Source organism: Struthio camelus, chromosome Z, assembly GCF_040807025.1.
Source record: "Struthio camelus isolate bStrCam1 chromosome Z, bStrCam1.hap1, whole genome shotgun sequence".
NCBI lineage: Eukaryota > Metazoa > Chordata > Aves > Struthioniformes > Struthionidae > Struthio > Struthio camelus.
In genome coordinates, this window is record NC_090982.1 from 22,640,829 (window position 1) to 22,667,824 (window position 26,996).

The window sequence follows — 26,996 nt, forward strand, 5'->3', positions numbered from 1 at the left end:
CCAACTGGGAATTTCTAGGTACTGGAACAATGTTGTTTCAGGTACAAGAAACAATGCAACCTTCCAATAAGGCATGCTGAAAGAGTTCCTGTCACAGTAAAATCAGGAAGGTGGCGCATCTTACATGATTGTTCCTTAGAAGTTTTTGATAAGCAGTACCGTTTGCTGAAGTAATTAGCGACAGCACCAAACGTGCATGGCAGGATCCATGGATGACAACACTGCAAGACAAACTTTGCAGCTGGCGCCTTCCATCTCACGACTGCCCTTCTCTACGGTAAGGCACCGCACAAGCGCAGAGGCCCAGCGCCGGGACCAACCTGTGGTGGGTGCAATTAAATAGCTGTATATACCAGCGCCTTAGGCGTATTATCTTTTGGTAGAAACCACCCTTCCTTATTTTCCCCTCACATCATCAGGCACGCATGGATGGTTTTCGACCACGTGCTGACTGGAAACGCATACTTTGCAGTTACAGCTGCCTGGAAAGGACGCAGCGTGCTAAGGCCGCTCCTCCTGCGGGGTAAGACACCGCCCCGGCCCCCCGCCCCAGGGCGCTCCCAACGGGCGGCCACGCTGACGCGCTTCCGCCGGCGCCGCGGCAGCGGCCGTTAACGGTCGGTTCCGGCGGACTACAGGTCCCAGGGCGCCCCGCGGGCCGGGGCGCGGGCGCGGCGGCCATGTCGGGCGGCGGGGTGGCGGCGGCGGGCGAGGTGGCCGACTACGAGGTGGCGGAGCTGTACACGCGCGTGTTCCGCGTGGGCGCCCTGGGGCGCTGCTGGCGGCAGCAGCTGGGGCCGCCCGACCTGTCGCTGGCGGCGGAGGCGGAGGAGGAGGAGGAGGAGGCGGCGGCGGCCGTGGCGGCGGAGCTGGGCTGCGCGGTGGAGACGGCGGCCGAGCTGCAGGCCGTGTGCAGGTGGGCGCTCTCCCGGCGGCGGCGGCGGCGGCCCCCCCGCCTCCTGCGGCGCTGCCCCCCTGGCCCCGTGCCGTCTTTGCCGCCTCGGTGCCGTGCGGCGCCTCGTTTATTTATTTCTTCCTTCCTCCGGAGTCAGTATGCTGTGGAGCAAGGGTGCGTCGTGTCTCTGGAGGATAACGCTGTGCTGGCAGAAGCTGTCAGCTTGGGTTGTGCCTTACGGTGTGGCCTAGCAGTCAGGAGCAAGCCCCTGAAACGTTCACTAGTCACTTCAAATGCAAGGTGGAAGCTGTTCACCTTCACACGCGGAGTAGAATGACCTTAGTTTCAGGTATGGGGTAAGAAGGAAAAAAAATCTGTAAAGTTAAGTAGAACTTAACACAGTAGAATGTGTTGAGCTCTCTTTGAGTTTTACTTCAGTGGCCTGCGTGTGTGATACATACAAAGAAATGCAGGTGTTGTGCAGTGGGTACATGCTCCTAAATATTTTCAGAGTTATACCCCAAACCGTGGGGATAACTTTAGAGCAACATGAATTATGATGAAGCCAGTAATAATCAAGTTAGTAAGCTAAGTCACTAACTGAAGTTAGTGAAGTCACTAACTGGAAAAAATTCATTTGATAATTGTTGTTTATTTAAAGGATGATGATGCCTGAGGAGAAGGAGGGAGAGGGTTAGGAACGATTTTTGCCTTAACAAAAGGCAAGGAGCAAGTAGCTGTAGGAATAGGAGCCCCAGAGCTCTGAGTTCAGTATCTGAGCCAAAGTACACCTGCATGACAGTGTTGTGTCTGATGGTGACAGCTTTACGAGCTTTTCAGAAATTGAGACTTTCAGAGGCGCTTTTAAGCCAGGAAGAAAACACTACTTACTGAATTATATCCCGCCTTGACTGTAGAGGAAAAATTTGCCAGATGTTCTTACTTCTAATGCTGGCTCAACTAAACCAATCTTCAGTTGATTGTGGTGGGTTTATTTTTTTTGTTTTTTTACTATTATGAGGCTCACTAGAAGCAGAGGCTGCCGTTAACATTACAGAAGGTGCAGCCATTCTCATGTGGCAGCGACTCTGTGAATTATTCCATAAGGTTTCCCAGGGTAGGTGTAGTTCCTGACTGCTCCTATTCTGCAGGTGGTTCTCTTCAGAAACACTATTGCTTGATTCTGTCTATTCCTATTTTTGCTTGAATGTTGGTCCCATTTTCTATACTTTGGTTATTTTTACCTTCCATGATTCCACTTTCTCTTCTCTTCTTCCTTCCATCTGTGACTGCTACATTTCGTTTACTGTCTGCACTTTCTGGTGTTACAGAGTGGTGCTCTTCATTTGCTGCTCACTATATTGTGGAAAGTGGTGCTGTCTGGTGAAAGATTTGAGGAAGAAAAAGAGGACAAATGATCTTTCTAGGGGAATGAGCAGGTCATCTGGCAGCAGCCCTCTGGCTTTGCAGGAGAATGAAGATAAATCTGCACATCCTGGCGTGACATTTACCCTGTGCAGGCTACAAATCCCAGTCCCTAATCTCCACGTGCTTTTGCTTTTCAGATTGAATGGTCCTAGTCTCTTGAGTCTCTCTTTACATGGGCCAGCCTCAAATTACTACCTCTCATTACTTTCACTCGCCTGCTGTGTGCTGTTTGTATTCCTCCTATCAAAACAGATGACAATATTGGACCATTCTAAGATATGTTCTGTGGAGTCTCTGGGTCGCATTTAGTATTGGTCTGAATGTAGTTTCTATGTACTGAAGTGAAGACATCCTCGATGTAAAAACTTATTTTTTGACTGTGAATTACAGCTCTTTGTGGAAGTTAAGCAGGTTTCCTCTGGGTAGAGGAGAGATGGGAAGGTGTGGGTACTCCCCTACATCTGTTTTAAAAAAGCAAATGTCAATGGGTTATGAGAATCTTTCATGAAGTCAGGATTAAGTTTTTTAATGTCCATAGAAAATCTTGTTTAGAATATACATGACATAATACACATACAAGTATTCTTGATGGTTAAGGGTTTTCTACTGAAAAGAAATGGAATAATATTTAACTTGCTGTACATCCCAATAAGCTGTGATTGAGACAGTGATTTTTTTTTTCCTCTATAAAAACGAAACAGAATGCAGGGAGATTGAGGAAAAAATCATTTTTCACTCATTTGGATCTGAACTGGGAAGAATGCTATTCTATTTGCTTGCGCACTGTTCAAGCTGTAGGCAAACAATCACAGTGTAGCTTGTTTGGGTTTTCATCTGATTTTGAGCGGATGTGAGATACTACCCTTAACTGTGAGATTCCATCAGTAATTCTCTTAACTAACCAAAAGATTCTGAGGGTGTAATTTTAAGTTTTATTCAAATGTCTTGGCAGTCTGAGTGCAGAGAGGTTTGCGTTGGTTTTCATTATTGATGTTTGGGTGATTTAAGTCTTTTGAGTGGTGGAAAAGCTAAGTTCTGTTACTCTGTTTTGCCTGCTGAGTGATTTGTTGTATACGTGTAGGATAGGCTTAGACTCAGATCAATGTGGATTTTAGGTAGGTCAAGGGAGGTGAGGTTTACAGGTACCTTATTCCACTTCAGCCCTAATTCACCTTCTTGTTTTATTAGAAGGGGTGATTGTAAATATCTCTAGGGACGTGTTATAAAGCTGCGTTAAGCTAGCATTAGCGTCTTAACGTATTAGTATTTAGCATCTTGCAGTATTAGTGTCTCAAAGGTGATGAAAGTACTACCCTTAAAATATATGCAATTTAGAGGGCAATATAAACACTGTGTCTGTTTACCAGGAAAACATCAGGCAAAATATTAAAGCATCTTTTAAGTACAATTTCTGAAAGTGAGAAGGCTGATTGGGCTGCCACAGTATTCTGAGAAAAGTAAAGTCATGGTGATTCAAAGGCTTCAGTGGCAGTTTATTTCCATCTCCAAATTTCTGCAGACTTTCACTAGCCTTCTAAAAACATATTTCTAGGAGACACCAATTCCATGTAACTTTTTGCATTCTTTTCTCAAGGGAGACCTTCAAATGTTGTTCCTCATCGCTTTCCTACAGTTCACCTTAGCATTCCTGAAACACTTGGGCTAGTGTCTTTGGCCATTGTTTTCCCCCCCTCGCATGACTGAGTGCGCTAGTAGTTGTTTATAGGATATTTTTTGTGCTGTCTCCGTAGGGATGTTCTCTGCAGGGTCACCATGGAATCCCATACTCGCACCTATCAGGAGCGATTTACGCCTGACTTTGCACAAATTTTGTGTGAGTTTCTCCTTGTTCTAGCTACAGTTCTGTCGTTATAAGGAAAATGAGAAAGCAACTTACCTGCCTTCTCTTTTATATTATGTCTGCGTGGAGTTGCTCACTGGAGAACTGTAGAGCAGGAGCACAGTGAGCACCATGCAGATAGCACAGCTAGAAGTCCCTGGTGCGTTCTGGGGCTGTGCTGTGTGGGGAGGAGCGTGCAGTGACTGCTGCCACTGGGTTCTGACATCACACCTGTGTATAAAGGGAAACTGGAAACTGTCAGCTTTGGTGCAGGTGAAGCTTTGTTGCAGGAGGTAATTGACGTTTTCTGATCCTGCAGACAACCTACTTCTTTTTTTTTAAAGAATATACAGAGATGTCTGCAAAACGTCAGGTCGTAACTGACTCGAGCCTCTCTGCTGAATGGGAATACTCACCTGCGTGCAGGGAGACTTAGATAAGCAAGTCCGAGTGTGCTGGTGGGAGATTGATTTTTTTTTTTTTTTTTTTTAAATTGGGCACAGGACGGTCCATTGTAAGTTGCGTTACCCAGCAGGGGCTATATATTGCTTAAATACGTGTCAATTCATATCACTAATCTACACTGGATGGAGGAGAACAGCCCCATCTAAGAGGTTGCCGCTTGTTCCCTGTTTTCATGTTCCTCTCCAGTCTGTTAATTAAATTACTATTCCTGAGCACGAGTGCAGTTTGCACTTGATTTAAGGCTCATTTGTTTCTGCCTCTAGTTCCTTCAGTGGGAATCTAAGGATAAGGTTGATTCTTTTTACAGGAGGTTGTAACTAATTTATGCACACCTTGTTTTAAAAAAGGTGCACCTGAATGATGAATCCCCTTGCCTCACTAACTTAAAAAGAAGATTCTTCCATTTGGAATAAAATCTCTAAGAGAGGAAGGTTAAAATTCTTAGTGGACTGCTGGATGGTAAGAAAGTATTGAAACGATAGCAAGTACAAATCGTCTTAAATGCAAACTGGCCTTGTTGGGTTGTGAGAACTAGGTCATCTACACAGAACCAAAATTTTATCAGACTCTCACTCTTTGTAGGCTGAAATCAGCTGATTCCAGACTTGCCAATTACTGTATATTCCTATGCCTAAGAGTTTTACTCTTAAGGCTTATTCATTACTGCAGTGATGCTGTTACCTAGCTTAATATTGTTGATGTGAAAGCCATGATTGTATTCTTTTCTTATTAGCATCTTATAAAATCATAAATTATATTCAGAGTAGATGGTACTCTCTAAATCTTTATTTTCTGAGCTCTGCCAGTGGTTAGTTTGTCCATATATAGAGGTGGGTTTGCATGAGAGCTTCTTGGGTTTGACACTGGACACTAACTTAATGCTGTGAGCGCTTCTTCTACATACTTTGCAAGCAAATAGGAGACAGAACAGGCCAAGCCTGATTCAAAGGGATTGATACTTTTCTATTTTAAATAATATTTTCTAGACAATTTGTAAGTTAGACAGACAAAGTTCTTTTCTTATTAGTACAAAGTGACTACTGTATTTGAACCAGCATTGTGTTGTATGTTTCTGAATAAAACGGTAACAGATACTTTTACAATAGTGTCAGTATTATAGCAGCCTGTGGTTGGAGAGTTCAATCTGTTTGTGCTACGGCTTAGGGGAACTTTATATTATTAAAAATATGAAGGGGGCAGATATGGTATCCTACAGGATTCAGTTTTGTGGCATCTTTGCAAGAAGTTGCACCTCCATTTATGTTACAAAAACCTGATGTTTTGTAAATGTTTTGTTTATTGTTCTAGTGTTGATATGTTAATGCCTCCTGATGAAGAAAAGGACCCAGAAGTAATTCCTGAAGACAGTAGTCTACTAACGCTTCGGTATGTTGTTGTAGTGCACTAAGAGAACCCGGATTTAAAGACAAACAAACAAAAAAACCTAGTAACAAAAGCACGGCTGGTTACATGTTCCTATTCCAGGCAGTGGTGTGCTTTCTGAAGCAGTTTCCAGAAGTGCTCTAACTTCAAAAACACCATGTCCTGATGTAATAATTGGTATTAGCCTTCTTCTTTAATGTTTCTTAGGAATGTTTTAGTAAGAAACACGAAACATGCTGTCTGTGTTGAAGCAGTTGGCTGAAGCGGTTGTTACTTAACGAAAAGACCTGGGGAGTTCTGGCTATAGATGCCTCTGAAATAGCACCTGAATTTTGAGCACGCCTTCATGCTCAGGGGAACTTGACACAAGGATGTAAGGGAGGTTCCTCCAAAGCCTTATGAAATAGGTCTGTAAGCTCTTATTTCTAGTGGCACACAGTCATGCTGTGACACGCAAAGTGTAAATGCTCAAGCTGCAGTCTTTTATCTCTTGTATCTCTGTTATCTGTCCCTGTTCTTAATGGAGTTCATTAATTTGACCAGTGCATTTCCAGGGTTTGAGCCGTATGTGTTACAATTACATCACTTACGGAACTGTAAATTCACACTGGGCCGATTCAGACCTTTGTTGTGCTTGAATTTCAGTTTGCTTAGTACTAATGCGAAGAAATGTATGCTAAGGCTGCGATCAGTGTTAGTATTATTGAAAACTTACCGGAAGGTCTTGAAGTAAAAGGACTCGTCCTGGAAGTTAAAGTGGGCTCAGTAGACAGTGGTTAAATGTATGCATTGCAATCGATATTCTGTGTCTGAGAAATGATACTCTTTCTTCTAGAAATGATGTCCTGGTTTCTATGCCAGAAAAGTATCTATGCCTTGGGGTTATGAAGGTTTATTTTCCCATCTTGTTTTGTACTTGAACAAGAGCTGAATTCCTCTAGAGTGGGAGGAATAGTTGAAACAGCTTCCTCATAGGTAGCAGAATATTTTTTCTGGGAGAGGCTGCTCACAGAAGATTTTCTGGACAAGTGTTGTAAGGCTGCCCGCTAATTGGGGTGACTCTTGAATATGGCGGGAGGGGAATCCATAAGCTGATCTTTGTACCGCCAGTTTTCTTTAAGAGTCAGGAGAGAGGGAGTCACATAGTCTCTCATACTAAGACTGCCAGAAGTCCTGCTCTTTGAAAAAGGCATGGTAGTAGCTTCTGTGATGTTTGAAAATCTGCCTAGAGATTAGCTGTTAGTGTATAATGCTATTTAATGAAGTTTTTTCCTATGTTCCTGCCCCTCAGAATTAGAAAGAAGGCACTAGAGAGAAGAGAAGAAACCATAATTGTGGATCGGGCTTGCAGACAAGAAACACTTGCTTATGAGATGGTAAGATAACCTGTCACCTGACAGGATCTCACGACACTCTAGCACAGCTAAAATCCAACCTCTGGTTGCTTCTTTTCTTTTTCTTTTTTTCTCTCTCTTTCCCGTGCGTCTGTATGTTGTTTATGCAGACTATGAGTTTGCCGGTAATGTAACCAGATTAGAGAGACTTTATAGAAAAGTAATCCACATGGTAACATGTTAGAGACAGGAACTCTTCTCTTAAATAGTACCAAGTGTAGTAAAGAGGAACTCCAGCCCATTACTACTGTGTGATTGATTATTCTTACTTGTTTGCTACCAGAGCAGTGTGCAGGGGATCCAGTGTTCGGAGCATCACAGGAATGTACTGTGGAACTAAACAAAATGCTTAGTGTCTTTCCTGCTGGAGTCCTATTTTGGAATGTAAGCTGTCATGTATAAATGGTTGTGGCCTGGGTTCTGCAGGGCTGAAAAAGAAAGACAATAGGGGCATGGTGATGGTAACTTCCTAATTCTGAGCTGCACAAAACACGTTTCTGAGCCACTCTGAGCTGTCAGGAATTAAGAGTGCAGTGATCAGCCCCTTAAAAGCCATTTTGGAATTACTCTAACTGTTCTTTTTACCTTTTCTGAAGATTTTGTTCACAACCAGTAAAGCTAGATATCCTAGATAGAAAAATTAAGTTCTGAAATCTCCAAGTGCTGGAGTCCGTTGCTTGAACAAGAAAGACAAGAGCCACTGTTAAAGGTAGGAATGGAAGTACAGAGAGGGAGGGACATCACTTGTGACTTTCCTTACGGTTTCCTGATCTGTCATGTCCGATCTTCTTTCAACCGTCTGGAGGCCCAAGTGCAGGCTTTCACAAACGGTGTCGTATTTCTATTTCTGAAGGACAATCATGTGGTTAGTTACTTCATCCTTTAAGGAGGTTATGGTAAGTGGTTTGTGTGCCGGAGGCAGTTGCGACCGAGCTGTGTGACGTAGAATGCAAAGGGTAACCCAACATGAGTTTGGAATCTGTTCACACTAGGAAATGATGCAGAGGGATAGAGCACATGTATTTCTGCACCGACACCTAACAGCAGTATCCAGTTCTGTAACTACATTTGAAGAACACTTTGTGTTTGTGAGAAGTGTTTTTGCATCTGGCATTCTCTCTTGGTTCGTTGCAGTAGTAGGAAGCTATGATTGCCACAGAAAGTGCCCTCCCTCATCTTCACATTTGAAGCTATGTCTTAAACAGACTAGAACAGAAATGCTTTCAGTTCTTCTCTAAAATATAGCTGTGTAGCAGGGCAGTGCTGGATTTGGGGGTTGGATTTTGACAAAATTGAGACCCCCAACTATGTCCAGCTTCCTTAATAAAAGATGGTTTTGCACTAACACTTGTTAGCCTCACCCTGTGGCTAGTTTCTAGGTCAGTCTTTCTCAAGCTGGGAGTTGTGATTCCCCTTTTGGTGGGAAAGCATTCAAAGGGTGCTTCTGAGTGAAGTGGTAGAAATTGACAGCGGTTGGGCTCCACAAGGGCAGAGGAGTGGCTAGCTGTCTCTAATTCCTGGAAATAACTCAGTTACTCCAGAGCTGAAGAATGAAGTAATTACAGCAGTTTCTCACCTCCATATCTTGGAAGAACTAGACTATTGTGATTCAGAAGGCTACACTAAGACAGAGTTGAAAAGGAGTTATAGTTAGGACAGAGTTTATCAAACTTTTATCCAGGGGATATATCCACAGTTACCAACATAATATGTATGCATATCTTTATTTTTCCAGGAGTCTCATGCAATTGGAAAGAGGCCAGACAATCCAGCAGATCTAGTGGAGGAGGGAGAACTGCTTTTGACTCTAAATATCTTCTATCCCGTCATATTTCAGAAGGTTGGTACTGAATTTTCCACAGTAATGCCTTTTCCATACTCAGACAATGCCCTGCTTCCGCCAGCAGTTAAAATCAGTGAGACCACTGAGGGAGTGTGTTATTACACAAGGTAAACCCTCAAGCTGTAGTAACTTCTCAAGACCTTGTTAGAATATGACTTTAATTGTCTTTCAGTGATTTACAGAAAGAAATGCTTACAGTAATTACTCAGTAGTTACTTAATTTCACAAAAGGCTCAAAATGTGTAAAACATTTGGAGTAAGTGTGCTCAAGCTTCCTGTCTTTCGTGAGCTTTCTTGTTGGGAATGTAACTTTGGACCTTCAAAAGAACTCTCTAATCACCTGCAGCCTTAAGAAAAGCTGAGACAAGATGCTGTTTTCAGTGTTGTATGGGGAGTGTTGTGCCACTGCTAATGACCCCAAGTGATCACTGAAGAGCGGTTCTAATGCTGAAGGATGTTTTTTATTTGAAGCTCATATGCTGTTTTTTCTGTAGCATAAATATCACAAACCTTATCAGACAGTCCTTGTACTGGGCAGTCAGAAGCTCACTGAACTGAGAGACTCAATTTCCTGCGTCAGTGACCTCCAGATAGGTGGTGAGTTCAGCAGTCAGCCAGATCAAGCACCAGAACACATCAGCAAGGTAAAACCTTCTGCTTGGAAAGCCCTGCCTGTGTAGGGAATTTGGAGAACATGCAAGAGAGAGGGAGGGAGGATTTCTTTTCAGCATAAATTTAGCTGGAATGGTTTTGATTGTGGGTTACATCAAAAGTAACTACTGTGTGGTGGCATTGCCAAGCTGAACTGTTTTGTGCATTCTTGATGGCACGTGAAGAGAAATATCTTTAGTGCCAGCACTGGGCAGTATTACTAGTAGCAGTAAGTTCGTGCATAGACGTGTGCCTGTGGACTGGCTTTTCATTGAAATATGTTCTAAAATGCCAGAAATAAAGTGAGATGGTAAACCTTTGGATTTCTGTTAACTGATAAGCTTTGGTGTTTGCAAGTGGTTGCTGAGCAAACGTAGAAATGAAGATGATTTCCCTCTGTTCCCCACCCCATTCAGTTGCTGTTCTCTTGGGGTGCACACAAAGGATCCATGAAAAATTAAAATATGGAAAGACTTCGCACCTTCTTGTTTAAGAACACAGAGACATCCCAAGTATTAGTCTTCACTTGTGCAGGAGTGAATGGAAAGATATGAACAAACCTTTCTACCACTAGCTGGTCAAACAGTAGTTGATTAGCTCTGAGTTCAGAGGCTCAGCTCTCTTGTGGTCAGGCAGAGGAGTCATTTGAGACTGTCGTGAAAGACAGGGTTGAGACTTGGTTTTGTGACACAGATGATTTCTGTAAAGTAAATGAATAACACCGTGTCTGGCCTGCCATCAAGTGTTGATAATAAGCAGTGTGCGTTAATTCCATTTGTTTGCGTCAACGATGATTGTGAATTTACAACTTGCAGTGGAGTGTTGGCTCAGCGTGTGGAAAGTCTTCATGATGAAATTTGCATGTAGCTTCAGCAAGATGGTAATTAACTGTCAGTGGGGGAAGGATTTGCCTCCTTTCAGGCAGGAAGGGGAGTGGCATCCTGACCTGCCAGAAGTACATTAGCTGTTTGAAATAGAAGAACAACTTCTGACTAATTAAAGAATCGGAGAGGCAGATTTAAATCTGAATGGCACTCCTAGACTCCCTGGAAGAGGCTATATGTATAAGTTACCTGTTGGTGTCAGCCCTGGCTTCTCTTAAAGTGCAGTTAAGAGTATACAGGCTATGCAAAAGGACCAAGTTCCTGCTCTCATAAGTTAGGTAAACATCTGTAGCTTGTTACCTGGTACGGAGACGGTAAGAGAAGCTTTTTTGATTTTTTTTTTTTTGTTAGTATAAATAGGTTTAGCTTCTCTTTCGTTCCTCCTCTTTGTGTTTTTTTTTGTCAGCCTTTGCTTTTGTGCAGCAGTCATGGATCTTTTATGCAGAGGCTACTACTCCCAGGGTTCCCTGGAGAAATCTGATGGGGGATCTCTCCTCACAGACTGAGGGATAATGCAAGGTGTGAGAGGAAGAAGCATCTCTGAGCCATAATTGTGGCTAGCGTTCATCAGGAAAGATCTGACTGAAATTCCTAAGAAGTTTATAACAATGCGTCCAGTGACCGCCTTCTGTTCACTCTGATGGATTGCTGTCTTTTGAAATTTAGGGGAACTTTAAAGCAGTGACTGACTTGGAACTGTGTGACCCCCAAAATTGGTAAGGAGTTGCCAGAGTGTAGCAGTATTTAGGCTTTATATGTAATTACTCAATAGTAACCTTCACTTATGTGTAAGCTTGTACATGCTTACCGTAATTAGAGGGAAGGGTGTAGAACTTGGGTCTACCTCACTGTCTTAGGTAATCCTGTCGCTATCTGGATGTCATGCACATCTGGGAGGTACTCTGCCAAAATGCTCTTGAGGTCCACAAATGAAAGGTTCATTCAAGTATATTGCATATGAACAGACCTTTTAAAAGGGCTTTGTGCAATACCTGAGTGCTAGTATGTAATTAACAGATAAGTTTTTTGCCGGAAGGTAAACAGTACCTCTGCTCTTTGAAGAGCAACTGGAAATATTGGAAAATTTGTGTTTTGTAACCTTTTTAACAGTTCAACTGTACATGTACACAGTGTATTTTAGTATCACTTTTGTGTTACAGATCTGCATAAATATACTGCATATGCAGAACGTGTCCCTAAGCAGCAGTCTATTATTCCACTCTGAAATGATTCCACATGGGTTCAGTCAGTGTCTCTAAACTTCCCTGTACTTCCAGTAATGAATGCTGTGCAAGGCAGCTTGCCCTTTTCCCCAGGCCAGGATGGGTTTGTGTGGTAGCTATGTCACTCTTGTGATAGATGTGGTTGTTATTTTTTTGCTGTTGTTTTTCTTCGGCAAAATGTAATAAACTAATTGGACGGTATGGTTCCTTACTTGCTTTTGGTTCTGGGTCTGGGGCATCTCCCTGCTTCAAGATCCACTGCACAAGGCTGTTTCCTGCCTCTTCTAACTGTTTGCTAAGCCCTCTACAGGGGTTGTGTTCAGCTTGGTAACATACACTGTAATCTGGCCTCAGTCATTAGGAAATTATTGAAAAGGAACCAAAACAACTTCCTTTTATATGCCAGAAAGAACCTGGAAGAGCACAATTCAAAGGTTTAAAAAAAAAAAAAAACTTACATGGATGAAAAAGCACAGCCTTTCCTAGTCTTTTTCTCTCTCCTCAAGTCACTTGTTTCTATAAAACTGTTTTGACAGCAGCAACAAAAAATTAAAATGATGAGAAACAAATGTTTGTCTTAAGTTACCAGTTACTTCTTTTTTAGATGCTAAATTGCACGTGGTTTTAAATTAAAAATTTGTATGTTTTCTTTTTCTCTTTTTGGCTGTAATATGTCATGTTAATCTGTTCCACTTCTTTCTGCTGTTATATAGCTGTTTTAAACTTCCAAACCCACACATAATTAACATTTTGTAAAAATACAATTTGTCTCTAATTTTTAGTTTTAGGAGAGGACAAATCTATGAATGTTGTTGTGCAAGCAGTATAGATAGATGAACAGAATGATACTTGGTTGTGTTGTCTTAGTGGGATGTTTTCCCCTCCTTATCTATTTCGTGAGGTTGCAGGTGCCTCAGAACCTACACGATTATTTCTGTATGTGGATTAGTTATGTGGTCCTGCTGCAGAATTTATTACATGTGTATGGAACGCTAATGGATTAGCTTAATTTCTTGAGATGATTCATGATCCCATGAGTCCTGGCACTGCTGAGAAGTGCCATAAAATGCTAATTGTCTTTGGTAGAGAAAAGAGTGGTAAAAACAGCCTGTCTGCATGTGACAAATTGTGTAACTAAGGGCGCATTTCGAAGATGATGGATTTCTTTCTGAGACCCCAAAAGTGGGATGATTCAACCTTCTGAAATTGGATGTCTGTCTTTCTTAACGTGGATGTGAATTGGGACTTGCTCCCAGGTGGCTGTTTTCACTGCTTGTGTGTTTGGAGGGGGAAGGAGAGAGGAGGATTGCAACAGTTCACTGTCATCCCAGCAAGAGCTGTTTTGTAGCAAGGTTTGTCCTGACCTTGCTAGGTGGGTGGGGTTTTGGGTTTGGTTTTTTTTTTTTTTTTTTTGTCAGTGCTTGTGTCCTTGTTTTGTGTTTTGATAGAAAACTGTAAGAGCTAAGATGGGGATAGTGGTGAAAGAACTAAGATAACCTGTATTGGCTTTAGGGTAACATTAGCAAAGTGACTCCATAGTCAGCAGTTGTGTAAGCCTTTTTGGGTCATCAGCATCTAAAACCAGTGCACAGCTTATCTTAGGAAGCTATTGAATGAGGCATTTTTATGTAGTTTAGATAACTAAAGTGCACATTCTTGTCATGGTTTTGTAATGTTTTGAGTGTTGAATCTCCTGTAACACTAATGCAGACTTCTCTTTCTCTCTCTCTCTCTCTCTCTCTACTTCTTTCTCTCCATATCCTTCTCCCTCTCCCTCCCTCTCACCTTTCCCTCCCCCTCCCCCCCACCCAGGAGCTCTACAAATCTGCCTTCTTTTATTTTGAAGGCATCTTTTATAACGATAAAAGATACCCAGAGTGCAGAGATCTGAGCAGGTATGGTATATACATTGACTAGGGAAAACCTTTAGGGAAGGAAAATTTTATCTCTTTTTTTAATGATTTGTGGTGTTTTTAGGACTGGAAAGTCTAGTATATGAAGCTAGAATGGACTTTGTATGCTACCTGTTTGTTAAATAGATTTTCAAGTAGTTGTTTATTTTTTAAATTTACTTGCTTCTTCTACCTACTTCCCTTCTGAAAAGGGGAAGAACGCATATTTTTCCTGCAGATCCAGTTTTTGCTCTGTTGTGATAGGATGCTGCAGAAAGGAAGACATTGACAGCTGCCAGTCTGTATTGGCTTTTTAAATGACGTCTCTGGTTGTGATGATCACCAAAGAAACCTCACCTGTGAGGTAGATGATGGGGTAGGAAGAGAATAAGCTCTACTGTGTAGGGGCTGTTTTTCTGCTCAGTCTTGGAAATGTGCCGAATGCCTTCACACTAAAGTGAGCAGGAGATTCTATGACTGTTGAGGAAAAGAAATCTGAGAGGACACTGACAAGAGCCTTGGATTTCTTTTATTTGGAGGTATAGCTCACACTAATTGAGCCTGAGAGCTATCCATTTAAACGTTACATACTTGTTTATTGTAAGGAAGTATGGGCTTTTTGACACATTGATGAGACTTAGGAGATCAAGCTGTTAGAACAGGTGGTATGGAAGAAGCATATGTTTGAACTCGGTTCCTGTTTTGCTGGACTTTGTGTGTGACTTCAAAGAAATGAATTACTTGACTCCTCTTTCTTTTTCTGTTCATGAGTGATGATGATCCTCATGGAAGAGTTTGTTATATGCTGTTTGCAGAAGTGCTAATATTGTTCTGGAAACACTTTCAAATCTTGTAGAAGTACAAGTCTGGTATGTATGAGTGTGCTGAAAGGCCAAGAAATAGTTGCAACAGTGGCCACTGCCCCTCCATTCCTAAGTTTTGGAAATCTAAATTGTGCCGTTGTTAGGCATCTATTTAAGACAAACTCTTCAGGAAAATGCCTGCTGGGGCTTTAGAGGCAAACGTCTGTAGACAGTGCACAGTTCTGTGGGGCTGTGGTCTTACTATGAAGTTATTTCATATTACTATGAACTGCTGGGAACTGTTGTGATTTGAATCTTTTAACTGTATCCCCGTGCAAAGTTTTGCAGGTTCCCTAAAATGTAAGGAAAGTGACCTTCCTTTCCTGTGCACTTGCAGTTCTAGCTTTGCTACACTGATGACCTTTCTGTTTTCAGAACAGTTATTGAGTGGTCAGAATCTCATGATAGAGGCTATGGAAATCTTCAGTCTGTCAAGATGGAAGACTATACATTTAATGATTTGTCCCTCAGAGTTGGCTTTCCATACCTTTTCTGCCACCAAGGGGACTGTGAGCACATCATCATCATCACAGATATAAGGTAAATGGCTGCTTTTTGGGAATTCTCTGGTAGTTGAAAGCAAGCCTGCTGTGGAAATACTTCAGACGTTGTGTTAAATGTTTGTTAGAATACCTTTTTTAACAGTAATCTGTAATACTGCTTTCTAACTAGCATGACACGACCGCAGTATGGGAGGAACGGCACCCAAGGTGAAAAGCACTTTCTGTACAAAGCAAGCATGTGGCATATCTGCATACTAATTCTGGGGCACTGGGGAGCACAGTGCTGACAGCGCCTCTGGCTAGAGTTAGCTGGGCTTGTTAGTTTGAACTTGGTGCCAAGCAGCGGGACGTAAGAATAGAACAGAAGAATGGAAATAGTGGGCTGAGGTGGTTAGGCGAGGAAGGGAAAGAGGAGTTGATAGTGGCCGTGAAGTGGCAACTACATCAACAGTTTTGTTGATTATTTTTATTGCATGTACTTCACTCGGCGTATGCTCAGAGTATGGTGGGTAGCATAACACTGGCTGGCTGTGGTGGGAGGAAAATCATTTTCTGTTTCCAGAAGCCTGATGTATCTAAGCGTTGTTAATACATTGTACTTCTGAAGAGGAATACAACCCAAAAAAGGCATAGGTGTTGCAAGTAGATGATGTCAGGATTATGAGCTTCTAAACATTTCCTGATGATGTTTATGTCTCTCTATTAGTCTGTGTAGGAGACATAAGCTTTTGAGCGCTCTGAATTGTATCTTGAATGCCTGAAGTAGATGGTTTGTATACTTCTGAGTTGCTCATACAGGCTCCTAACTAATTTACTCCTAACCATAAAAGCCAAGGATGGAGCAGTCAAAGCTCCAGGACTTTATCGCTGTTAAGAGATGCTAAACAGAAGTTTCGTCCTAGTTTGCACTAGGATCTAAATCATGCCTTTATCGTCAATATCCATGCTTACGTTCGGATCAGTTTAAATGTGGCTGTCTCTTTATTGTGTCTTTTTTTTCCCCAAGGCTTGTTCATCATGACGACTGCCTGGACAGGAACCTCTATCCCTTGCTAATCAAGAAACACTGGTTATGTACCAGAAAATGCTTTGTGTGCAAAATGTATACAGCCAGGTATGCTGCGTTCTCCATCCTTTTAAGATGTCGTCTTCAAGAAATCTTTCTAGGTGCCTCTAGTAACGTTCTAAAAAATCTGAGCTCTGTGTATATTTGTGCTATGCTGTGCAAAATAATCTTTATGCAAAAATTCTTTGATATCTGAATCCTATCTTGATCTGATCTAAATATCAGATCTTCAGGCAAGTTGTCCTCTCACAGCCCTGGAAAAGGCTTCTTGTCGGAAGTATTCACTGGAGATGATTTAGGATGATCAAAAGAACTGGAATGAAGAGGTTAAGTCTCTGACTTGAATTCTTCTGCATACATAGAGCTAGGTTCCTGATCAGTTACTTACTTTTGAAAATCTAACTGCTGGGAGAAAATGCTGCATTTTCTGTTCTGACAGGATGAGTAATTCAAATTCCTTTGCAAGAAGCCTTATGGAGCTTTCATGCAATCCAGTGTATATGTAGAGGGAAGTTTGGATCTCGGCAACTTAACTCCAGATTTTACCGTATTACGTTAGAAGAAGCCGTACGGCTTGCCCCTGTACCCTCAACAGAAATTCATGACCTCTGCATGAAAGCTCTGGGCCATGCAGCTGTGCTTGAAGGAACTTTGATGCGTGTATCTTCTGCAGTGAAAAGAACAGAACACGAACTTGGTGCTCCTTCTGGTATTTAATGCTGTTTGCGTAGATAGGAGAAAGCCCATCATTAGGCATGGCAGAAATCAGTCTCAGGGAGCTCTACAGAACTTAACTAGGCTTCCTGATTTCACAGAATTCTAGATTAACTATTTCCAAAAGCACCTGCTGCCCTTCTTTCTGCAGGGCAGCTTGCACTCTGCCTCAGTTTGACACAGCAGGTGTACCGTTACCTTACTTATTTGGCCTTAGTCTTCCCTGGAATCAGGCAAAGAGGCCAATTCCCATCATGGTGGGAGCCCGTTTCTAGTGTTTTTAGTAGAGCCCCTAGGATGGCTTCACAGGTGGTTATAATCTGTGAGGCCTTTAGCCATAAGGGGAGGTGGAGCCACAGGGTCAATGTAGGGGGAAGATGGGATGGGGAAGGCATTACCAGAGGTGATGTAAATGCATTAAATTAAAACCAGGATTAAGCACTAAGCTTATGTGGGGAGATGCTAAACCATGGATAGCCAGAGCTGCTTTGGCTGGCTGTCCTGCATGTTCTAATCTGTGCAGATAGCATCTTTAATCACTGGAGGCCTTGAACTGTCAGGGCCTCTGAGTGCTACCATAAATTGCTCCGTGACATGACAGCCCATCCGTGTGCTGGCAACTGAGTTTATGTTAACTCTGCTGCTTGCTTGGGTGTGCGGCAATCGCCTCCTTGTTTTGCCTGCATCATCCAGGCCCTTCCTGTAGCCCTCTAAATGGGTTTGGTTCTTGTTCAGAGTAGTTTGGGACAGTTACAAGTCTATTCCATATCAAAGGCTCTTCTTTAAAAGATAAATCTATTTACCCTTAATGACTGAAATTGCCATAGGGTGGACAGGAGCTTCCTGTTAACATTTCTTTTTGGTTACTCACTGTACCAGCTATGCAGGTTTGAGGAGTTGCCCAGGAAATGCTGCTGTAAGCAGTGTAAGACAGCAATTGGGGTTGACACAGAGTGGGTAGGCATTTGGAAAGAAGTTGTATGCCTGGGGTGGGAGGGAGGTGTGCAATGTATGTAGGACCTGGTCAGTATAACTTCATTGCTGATGTTTGCTGTCCATCCCCAGCTTTGAGTAAAATGTTGATATGTTTGTCATGTATGTGTTAGACTTTCATGGAAAACACCTCTATTTTGTAACCTGTAGGTGGGTAACCAACAAAGACAGTTTGGCACCAGAGGATCCTTGTTTCTTCTGCGATGTTTGTTTTCGAATGCTCCATTATGATGCGGACGGCAATAAACTGGGGGAGTTTCTTGCATACCCTTATGTTGATCCTGGGATTTTCAACTAAAGCTGACATCAACCAGAATGAATTCTGTGAGATGCCTTGATGAATCTGTTGCTGTGGCTGTTAAAACCACCAAACAGCTTGAGTGTTTTGGTTGCTGGCTTTTGGGTTAGGCTTTTATGCCTCTCCTATGAAGTGGAAGGAGCCTTTTGGAAGCATACCTTTTTGGTATGCTTCTTTTCTGACCGGTAAATAAAAGTATGATTGTAAAAGATGTTAGCATGGAAAAAATGTGCTCAGACGTGTACTTTATTTTAATAAAGAACGTTTTTGAATATGCTTTGACTGCAGTATAGTAGTTTGGAGACTACAGCCTTTGAAAGTCGGTATGTTTAAAAAGTACCTTGCAAAAGCAGTCAGTTTCTTGAGAAATTCTGCACATTCAGGTCTCTAACTTGAAAGGATGACAGCGTGGTCTTTGAACATCTTGCCTTGAAAAATTGGGCATTTGCCATCTGTGAAAAAGGGTGGCTAGTAGGTGCACTGAGTTGGTTGAGAGGAGAACGCATTCGAAGAGATGGGTCAAAGTGCCGATTGCTTTTGAGATCTTTCCTTCAAATAGAGGGTACTTGTTTCTGTAAGCTACCATTATCTTTGCCTTCTGGCTCTGAGGACTGACCTTGTGAGGAGTAAAATACACTTCATTGATTACCGATTTGTGGCCTGCCTTTCCAATAACTTGGTTAACTTGGTGTTTAGAGGGTATGCAATTTTAACAGTTCATGAAGTAGTGTTAATTGTGTACTTCTCCTTTTTTTTGGTATCATTCTGTTTGTTATTTTAAGTCCTGTCACATTTTAATAAAAATAACAAATTTGTACTTATCCTGATGATTTGATGTTATACTGAAACTCTACTTGCCATGGCAGAATATATGTAACTAGTGTCTTGCTTTTTAAAGCTGTCTGGAATTCAGAGCAGTTCAGTGGAGACCTTTCCTGTTTAGGGAAGCTAGTAACACTAACTACTTTTCTTGTGCAAACGTGAGACAGTTCTCCCAAAAAGAAAAAATGTTTTGCTTAGTGTAAAAGACATTTTACTATGATAACCTGCGTACGGAAACACATTTGATGAACTGAATTCTTCTACTGAGTCCCGTGACCATAGATCATGGAAGTGGCTACCTGATTATTTTAGAGGTCTTGAAACAAAAATGTTTCAAATAAACATTTGCAGGACTCAGTTCAATATGACTGCTTTCCAGTGGTATATTAAGTCATGTGAATATACACCTGTACTTTTTTTTTTTAAGACGAAAAAAAGAGAACGTGAAGAAAAATGCATCACCTTTAACTCAGTCAGCTGTTGGTCTGCTTACTTTGAAAACAAAGTAGTGAATCTAGCACTTATGACAGAGGTCATTTTAAGATTATCATAGTTTCTATCTAGAAGTTAAATCTATAAAGATAGGAATAGCAAGTATGTTTGAGGTATTTAGGCTTTATCTGCTATTCTGTTTCTCTTCAAGCTTGACTGCGTTGTGGTGCTATAAAAGCTTTTTTAAAAATCCATGAGAGTACAACCCTGATTGTGACTTTATTATTTTCCTCATCAGCTGCTACTCTTATCTTCCCTGGCCCCCCTCTTCTTCAGCTGTCCCTTGTTAACATATGGGCTGTTCAGTCCCCTTTGGCATTGAAACTGTGATCAGATAGACAGCTGGTGTAATTTCTAAAGCTATTATTTGCTTATTTGGTAGCTTATCATGCTGAATTCTAGGAAGGCCATCAGTATATTTTTAGGCTTTGTGTTTTAGCAGTAGGGGGAAGGGAAAAGACAAGATAGGAGGAATCCAAAATGTGAATTTAATCTTTAATTAAACTGATTCACCCCAGTATGCTATCCTTTGCCCAAGGCATTTACTTTCTTTCCATTAAAAAGTTATGGTTAAAGACATTTCAAAATTGCTCTATCTGTGGGTGAAAAAATCTTGTTTGGGCCAGGCCCATACTTCCCAATAAGGGAAGGAGAAGCTGGCAACAGTTCTGGGTGTGGGAGTTGCGTGTATCTGTGCTTAACTACAACATGGGGAAGAGCTCATCTTAGAGGCTGTTGTATGGTGTGTTCTGGTTCTATTTCGTATTGAATGATTCTGCTAAAATGAAAAAGGAAGGGAAAAGGTTGCAATAAGTAACAGTTTTTAAAAAATCCTTTAATTCCCAGGAGCTGTCACAGGACAGCCGGATCTAGCTTTGATTTAAAGTTTCCTTTGGAATGAGTTGTCTGAGTGAAATCCAGTATTCGACCCAGCTGCCCATTCATAATTAAATTTCTGTGATGAGTATTGGTGCTTTGGTTACTTGTTACATGCTGTTAGCATTTAAATGATCACAACCTCAAAGTAGGCTTATTACTGTATGATGAAAAAAAAAGACTTATTTTAATAATCTCTTCTCCATGTGCTTTTTGTGGAGGAAGGAAAAGATTAAAAAAAAAAAAAAAAGGACAAACAGCAGTTCCTTTTCCTATGCCTTATTAAAGTGAGCTGGATATAAGGTGATGCAACTTGGTAATATTTGGAATCATACTCAAATGAAATTTTAAGGACCCTGACTGCTGGCATGCACAGTCTTGTGTCTGCACTTACTGAGAAGCAAAAAGGCTGGAGTATTAAAAACTAGTTGAGGCTAGGTATAATATATATATATTAAAGAAATGATTAGTAAAAAGCTCTTAGGATGATCTCACTTTTATCCATCTATAAGATCCTGTGAGGGGAAAAGAAGTGTGCTGAAAACTTTTCTTTCTTGAACATTTCCAAAACAAATTTGAAAGCAGGGAGATAACAGCACTCTTTAAAAGGCTTAGCTAGGCAGAAGTCCTCTCTGTCCCTGCCCCCCTGTTCCCCTCTCCCCCTAAAAAAGAGGGGGGGGGAAAAAGGCATTAACCTGAATCTCTGGTTTTGGTGTTATGTTTTGAGCTTTTTAAAGGCTTGGTAATTTGCCAGCGTGCACCGTTTTAAGTTACCTCAAACTTCCAAACAGTCTTTGAGTTTCTTGCCTAATAAAAATTTAGTAGTGCCAGAGAGATGATGAGACAGAACACCGTTTATCGTGTTGAGGAAAAGGAGCGGCCCCTCTGATTTTACCGCTGGTGTAAAGTTACCAAGCAAAATGTGATTCATATAGACAGCATCACTTTCCAAGTGCTACCTGGGCACTTTTAACACTGTCACAACAATCCCTGCTCACTTGAATGACAAAACACTGAGCAGCCCTATTGAGTTGCTTAAGCTATAGTAAACTCGACTCTGGAAGTAGGGGTCACTACTGTCAAAACTAATCCTGCTTTAAGTTTTATGTGTTATCTGTGTCTTGTCCCCTTTCTGCAAAAGAAATGGCATTGTTCCTTGGGAGATTACAGAAGTTTGACTTACCTACTCAGTTCTCAGCTCACAGAAGTGGTATTTATATCTTTCTTTAGGCACAGCTGATGGGAGAGCATTGGTCAAGATGCTTAATCCGGAAAAGTGAGACAGTCATTTCTGGAGCTGATTGAATATGAACTACTTTCTCCTGATTTGTAATTCAGACAGTAAATGGGCACTAAATTCAAGCAGTGAAAGCCTGAACGGATAATGTGTTATAGTGTCTTGCAGTGTATATGAAGACATCTTTGTCTTCATGTCACTTCTTTGCAGCAGTGGAACGGTTGAGCCTATGTCTGTTAAACAGTTGTGAAATGTTTATTAGCTCACTACACTTTCTTCTAGTAAGACTGAGAACAAGGTACCTGGCATGGTTGTGAAATACACAGTGCTTCTTTTTTGGTCAGAGGGCCTTGGGTACAAAGGAATGGTAACCATCATATACTGACTACGTGAGAATTCCCATTTATTATGAGCTAAGATCTTTACAGAAAGACTTTTGTGGGAGAAACATGTTCTTTTACTTTCCCAGGGTACTAAATAAATTTTGTGACTAGCCGTGTGTAGAAGGATGCAAATTCTGTACTGCAAAAACCACCTGTATTTGGAAGCTGAAAGAGAGTGCTGTCATCTGTTGATCCAGCTCTAGAGTCATTTTGCCCCCTTAACAGTGGTCTGTTGCAAAACACTGCAGATTGCTGAAACTCCAAATTTGTGGAAGCTAAACACCATGTCTGTGGCCAAGAACTTCACACTGGGAGTTGTCAGGACTATCGTTATACCAGGTTTGACTCAAGGTACAGCCTTCAAAAGCTGTAAGGTATTGAATTTTGTTATACAAATATATATTCATTATGCATGTGAAGAGCCTCGCCAGTGATCTTAGCGTTTAGTTGTGTAAGTACTTGCATGTTTTTTGCTGGGGGAGGGAAGACGGCAAGTAACTTCATATACGCAAAATCTAACTATATTTTTGCAAACTAAAACTTTTTTCCATGCTGGGGCTTACCTTCTAGTAATCACATAAGTGGATTCTGCTCGGTAAATACAAGCTTCAATATTTAAATCATTAACCTTTTTAAAGGCCTGTAGTTTGAGACTTTAGTTTCTCAAGGCAGCCAGCCTTACTATAAAGTGCTACTTACTTCATCGTATTGCTCTTAGTAGTAAGTTAAGTCCTGCAAGTTTATATTTGAAGGTCTTGTGCAAAATAATTAGCAGAATGAAGGCCTGTACAGCATGTTCTGAATTAGTTAGTATGACATGATGTTTCAACTCTGAAGTGTGTTCTTCAGCTTAAAAGCCAGCTTGGTTTTACTGAGTGGTAACTGGATCAAGGCACACGTATAGAAATAACCAGTCCGTCCTTCAGTCCAGCTGCCTTCTGGCGTTTTTGTAGTTTGTAGCATGAAAGAACTCTTTTTATAAGCTGTTTGGATGACTGGCTATGGTTGTCAGTCTACAAATTTAGACTATCTGACCTAATTATAATGTACGTATCTTCTCTACCTGTGCCACCTCACTCCAAAGTTGTTTTCAGCCTGAGTCTACTGACCCGTTCCTATTCAATCTATGAAACATACTAAAGAAAAGTTGTCATCAGGGGCCTTATATTTAATATGTGAGGGCCTCTGCCTCTCTTAGAATATGCAAATCAGTATATTAAAACAGCAGAACTTGGTATATGAGGTGTGTTTTTTATTTGTTTTATGCCACTGTATGTTTTGTACAAAAAGTAATTTATGAGCATGCTTCTCCGAGCAAAATGGAGGCCTTCCCTTGACACTCTTCACAGCTCTTTCCCTCTTTGGTTAAGACAGTGGGTAAGATAGAATACAGAGTTTGCAACTTATGGCAGAAAGGTGGTAGTGATCAGTACAGATATAAACATGTACGTATGCTTCTATCCACTGACACAGCACGAACGACTAAAAAGCTGATAGTGAAGTACTACAGAACGGTAGGGGTAAAACATCTTTGCATATATAAAACTTAAACTCCTCAGCTCAGTGTAGTGAATTAGTCTTTAGAAGGCATGCAGAATATTCTAACATTATTAAACTTGGTGAATAAATGCAGTAAAACAGGCATCTAAATTCAACTGCTGGAAAGTAGTGTTTTTAATATGTACTGTAATTACCAAACCATAATTTTGCCTAGTCTTAATATTGCAACCAGTTTACAGATTAATGAAACTTAAGTAAATGTAATAGGTTCTGGTAAAGACAACATACAAGCAGTAACAGCATCCAGGTGTACCACTGCACGAGTGGTCAGTTAAGAGTTAGTCAAACTACTTCAAAACAGGCATTAGCAGCAGCCTGTCTGTAGTAACTTCATGTTGCACACATGGTCTCAGGAGGAGTGGCAGAAAAAAACCACTCACCTTCACAGATACTGTCGAGGTTAAAAGCAGTCAATGCAACAGGTAGTGCAAGCTAGCAAAGATGACAAAGACTGGTTATTTAGTCAAAGAACAGCATTTTTAAAGAGAATGAACTTTTAAGACTGCTTGTGCAGTAAATATCAGATACTAGAGTTCTGGATTCAGCCTTTCCATCCTTTCTCCTGCATGTCTGGTCACTAGTAAGGGTTATTTTTGGTTGTTTCGAACACATACAGGAAGAGGAGGGGAGGCTAGGCTACGACCCCGAAATAAGATTAGCATGCAGTTTCCTTTTCTGGCCTACTGTTAGGCCAGAAAAACACTGACAGTGCTACAAAGATGCATTTTTGTCTGTTCAGAATTAGAAGGAGAACAAGAAGTTACTTTAGAATCTGTAGTGCTGGACTTCAGCGCAAAAAAAAAAAAAAAAAAGCATTAATCTCAAAATAAATGTCATCTTCACCTTCTGAAAAACAGAAAAGTTTGAGAGCAGTACTACAGGAATTACAACTTCACCTGGCCTAGTTCATGAAATATGTAGGACTGATGTTGCATATTTCCTATTACTGAATAGGTAAGTGTTGCTAAGTGGCAAGCTTAACACTACTGTAAAAGCAGAATGGCAAACAAGTAAGAATTGTACCAATCTGTTGAAGCTGAAGTGGAAAAAAAATTCTGTATTAGATGCCATCCATAGCAGTCTTGTTTTATGTGTAAGCAGAAGTCCCCCCTTCCTCCTAATGCTGTGGTAAAAAGGAGACAGGCTGCCTGAAGAGGCTACGGCAATTTTACAAGGCTTGTAAGCAAGAAATAATCTGACTTTCCATTACTTGATACCATGCTGTTTCGGTGGTTCTAGGTTACTAAAAGTTTTCGTTGAATAGTGTGAGTTAAAACCTTCACAAGCACTGCTTGGAAGGTGTAGTCACATTTTTCTGCTGCTGCCTTGAAGGTGATAGAAATTAGTTGCCTTGTATTTTAACCTCGTTATCCTGTCAAATACTATTTTCTAGTCGCATACAAATTTCTCCTAGGTCTGATGTTAAGGCAAGGTGCATGTTTCGCGAGAAAATTTTCTGTGTAGCTCATGCACATCGCATGCTTTTCATGCCTTTAAAAACTTCTCTTAAAATTCTTCGCCAGTGTTTCTATAAAACTGAACTTACAAATCCCCAAGCTAATGCAATGGCCAAGCTCTTCTTTTAAAACTGAAACTAAAAACAGGTTATTTATAGTCCACATGAATATGTCAGTTTATACAAGTTATTAAGAACCAATTTCCTTACATCAGTTTAAATTCTTTAATTTTAGAAGCTGTTCAAGACAAGTGTTTTCCAACCAATGTGTAGCAACAGGTTCAGTGAAAACACCAGAGTTTTTCTAGTATACTTATTATACGAAAAGCAAACCATGAAAAGTCACATAGCAGTAAATTGGCACAATGAGTTTTGCAAGAACAGAACTAAACTTCTTTTAAAAAAAAATGATCAAGTATACTCACACGTTAACATTTTAACAGCTATAAAAATGCTGCTTCCAACTCCTACAAAACACAATGAAAAGACATCCTGACAAGCGTTGAAAAACTATGCACAAACAGGTCAGTATCATAGGATGTGAGGAGGTTTTATACAAATGGAGCGATCAGGCAGTTAAAAGTATTTACACTTTTTCCTGCTATTAACTAGACAAACATACAGTAGTCAGATAAAAATATACTACAACTCTAATTCATGTAACATTTGTTTTCTAAATGGAATTTTGTCTTCATGTTTTCAAATGTGTTACATGTTAATACTGGATGAAACTATTGGCAAAAGTGTTTAAGTATTTTTAAAACCAAGATTAAAGGGGATTTTTATTCCACAAAATTTAACATTAAAATACTATGCTTATAAAATTATTTAAAACTTTCAGCAGTCTATAGATTTCAAATGCAAAACTTAACAATCTTCTTTAATCTTATTTAAAAAAATACACTCCAGTGGTGTCATTTGTTTTCAAAGGCAGATTCTTTTGATGGTTTTTCAAGCTCTCTCTCTTCACCAGATGTCCTAGAAACATAGTAAAGCAACGTTAATGACCATGTAAAAAAGCTGAGAGCAAGTCCTATTCTAGATGACTTGTGTTTAGTAAACTAAGTGGTGCTGATATACGTTCATCAGTAGATGAAGTCTGGAGAACTGAAGCAGTTAGCAATGCTGTCTGTCTTCCCCTTAAGATGATTGCCCCCAAACATTCAGGTAAGCCAGCAGTGATTCATACTGCATTAATATACCACCAACCTGTGAATGGCAGTCGTTCAGAGGTTGATTTGTGTTCCATTCAGGTGTTTCTCCTTGGTCTGCTGCCAAACGTGTATTAGCTCATTTGAAAAAGCACCCTAGCTTTTTTTCATGTGACATGTGCACATTTAACTTATATTACCAATTATGACTTTTCTCAGTGCTATGGAAAAATTCAGCCTGTGCCCCAGACTTTAAGAAAGTAACCCAAGGAAGCAGTATATACCCCTGTCACCACAGAACAGAAAGTGGTTCTCAAGCACCAATCACTCTGGACAATAGTAAGTTATGAAAGTCCGCCATCTTCCAAAATTATTGAAGTATTACATCTTCAGAAAGGTATGAAAATGTTTCGTCTTTAACAAAGAGTAAAGGTACAGTGCTACCTAGAGTTCAGAACTGAGACAGCTGTGATTTGAGAAGAAATTTGCAAATCATTTCCTTAGATGCAAGGTGGAAACTGTTGTGGTGTTTTTTTTATGTTCATGATTTGTTCATGTTTATTTTGCTTACCAGTATCTCTCCTTTAAACAACTTGTTTCAGGCATGATGTGCAAGTATCTGGAGCATCTGCCTTTAGTTTGCTTTGACTGATATCATGGAGTGTCATATATGCACCCAAATAT

At 40.8% G+C, this 26,996-nt stretch overlaps 2 protein-coding genes across 2 annotated transcripts in view; one reads left to right on the top strand and one right to left on the bottom strand.

Annotated features, from left to right (window-relative positions):
• The first annotated feature begins 659 nt into the window (after nt 1-659).
• Nucleotides 660-19,157, top strand: SNAPC3 (small nuclear RNA activating complex polypeptide 3). Its single transcript, XM_068928026.1, has 9 exons — nt 660-916; nt 5,937-6,014; nt 7,303-7,387; nt 9,141-9,245; nt 9,743-9,892; nt 13,819-13,901; nt 15,137-15,301; nt 16,271-16,378; nt 18,188-19,157. Exons 1-9 carry the CDS (start codon nt 681-683, stop codon nt 18,333-18,335), a joined length of 1,158 nt encoding a protein of 385 aa, XP_068784127.1. The 5' UTR covers nt 660-680; the 3' UTR covers nt 18,336-19,157.
• A 6,215-nt stretch (nt 19,158-25,372) lies between these two features.
• The window catches only part of PSIP1 (PC4 and SRSF1 interacting protein 1), a 35,804-nt gene continuing 34,180 nt past the window's right edge, over nt 25,373-26,996 (bottom strand). Inside the window, exon 17 of the mRNA XM_068928888.1 lies at nt 25,373-26,139. Within this exon, the coding sequence (XP_068784989.1) occupies nt 26,076-26,139 (64 nt within the window). The 3' untranslated portion in view covers nt 25,373-26,075. The remainder of the gene's footprint in view (nt 26,140-26,996) is intronic.

Excerpts from the sequence above, each read along its gene's own strand:
- SNAPC3 (XM_068928026.1), top strand. The coding sequence starts at position 681 with ATGTCGGGCGGCGGGGTGGCGGCGGCGGGCGAGGTGGCCGACTACGAG. Across the intron at positions 917-5,936 it reads GAGCTGCAGGCCGTGTGCAG|TGTTGATATGTTAATGCCTC; the intron begins GTGGGCGCTCTC and ends TTATTGTTCTAG. Across the intron at positions 13,902-15,136 it reads GAGTGCAGAGATCTGAGCAG|AACAGTTATTGAGTGGTCAG; the intron begins GTATGGTATATA and ends TTCTGTTTTCAG.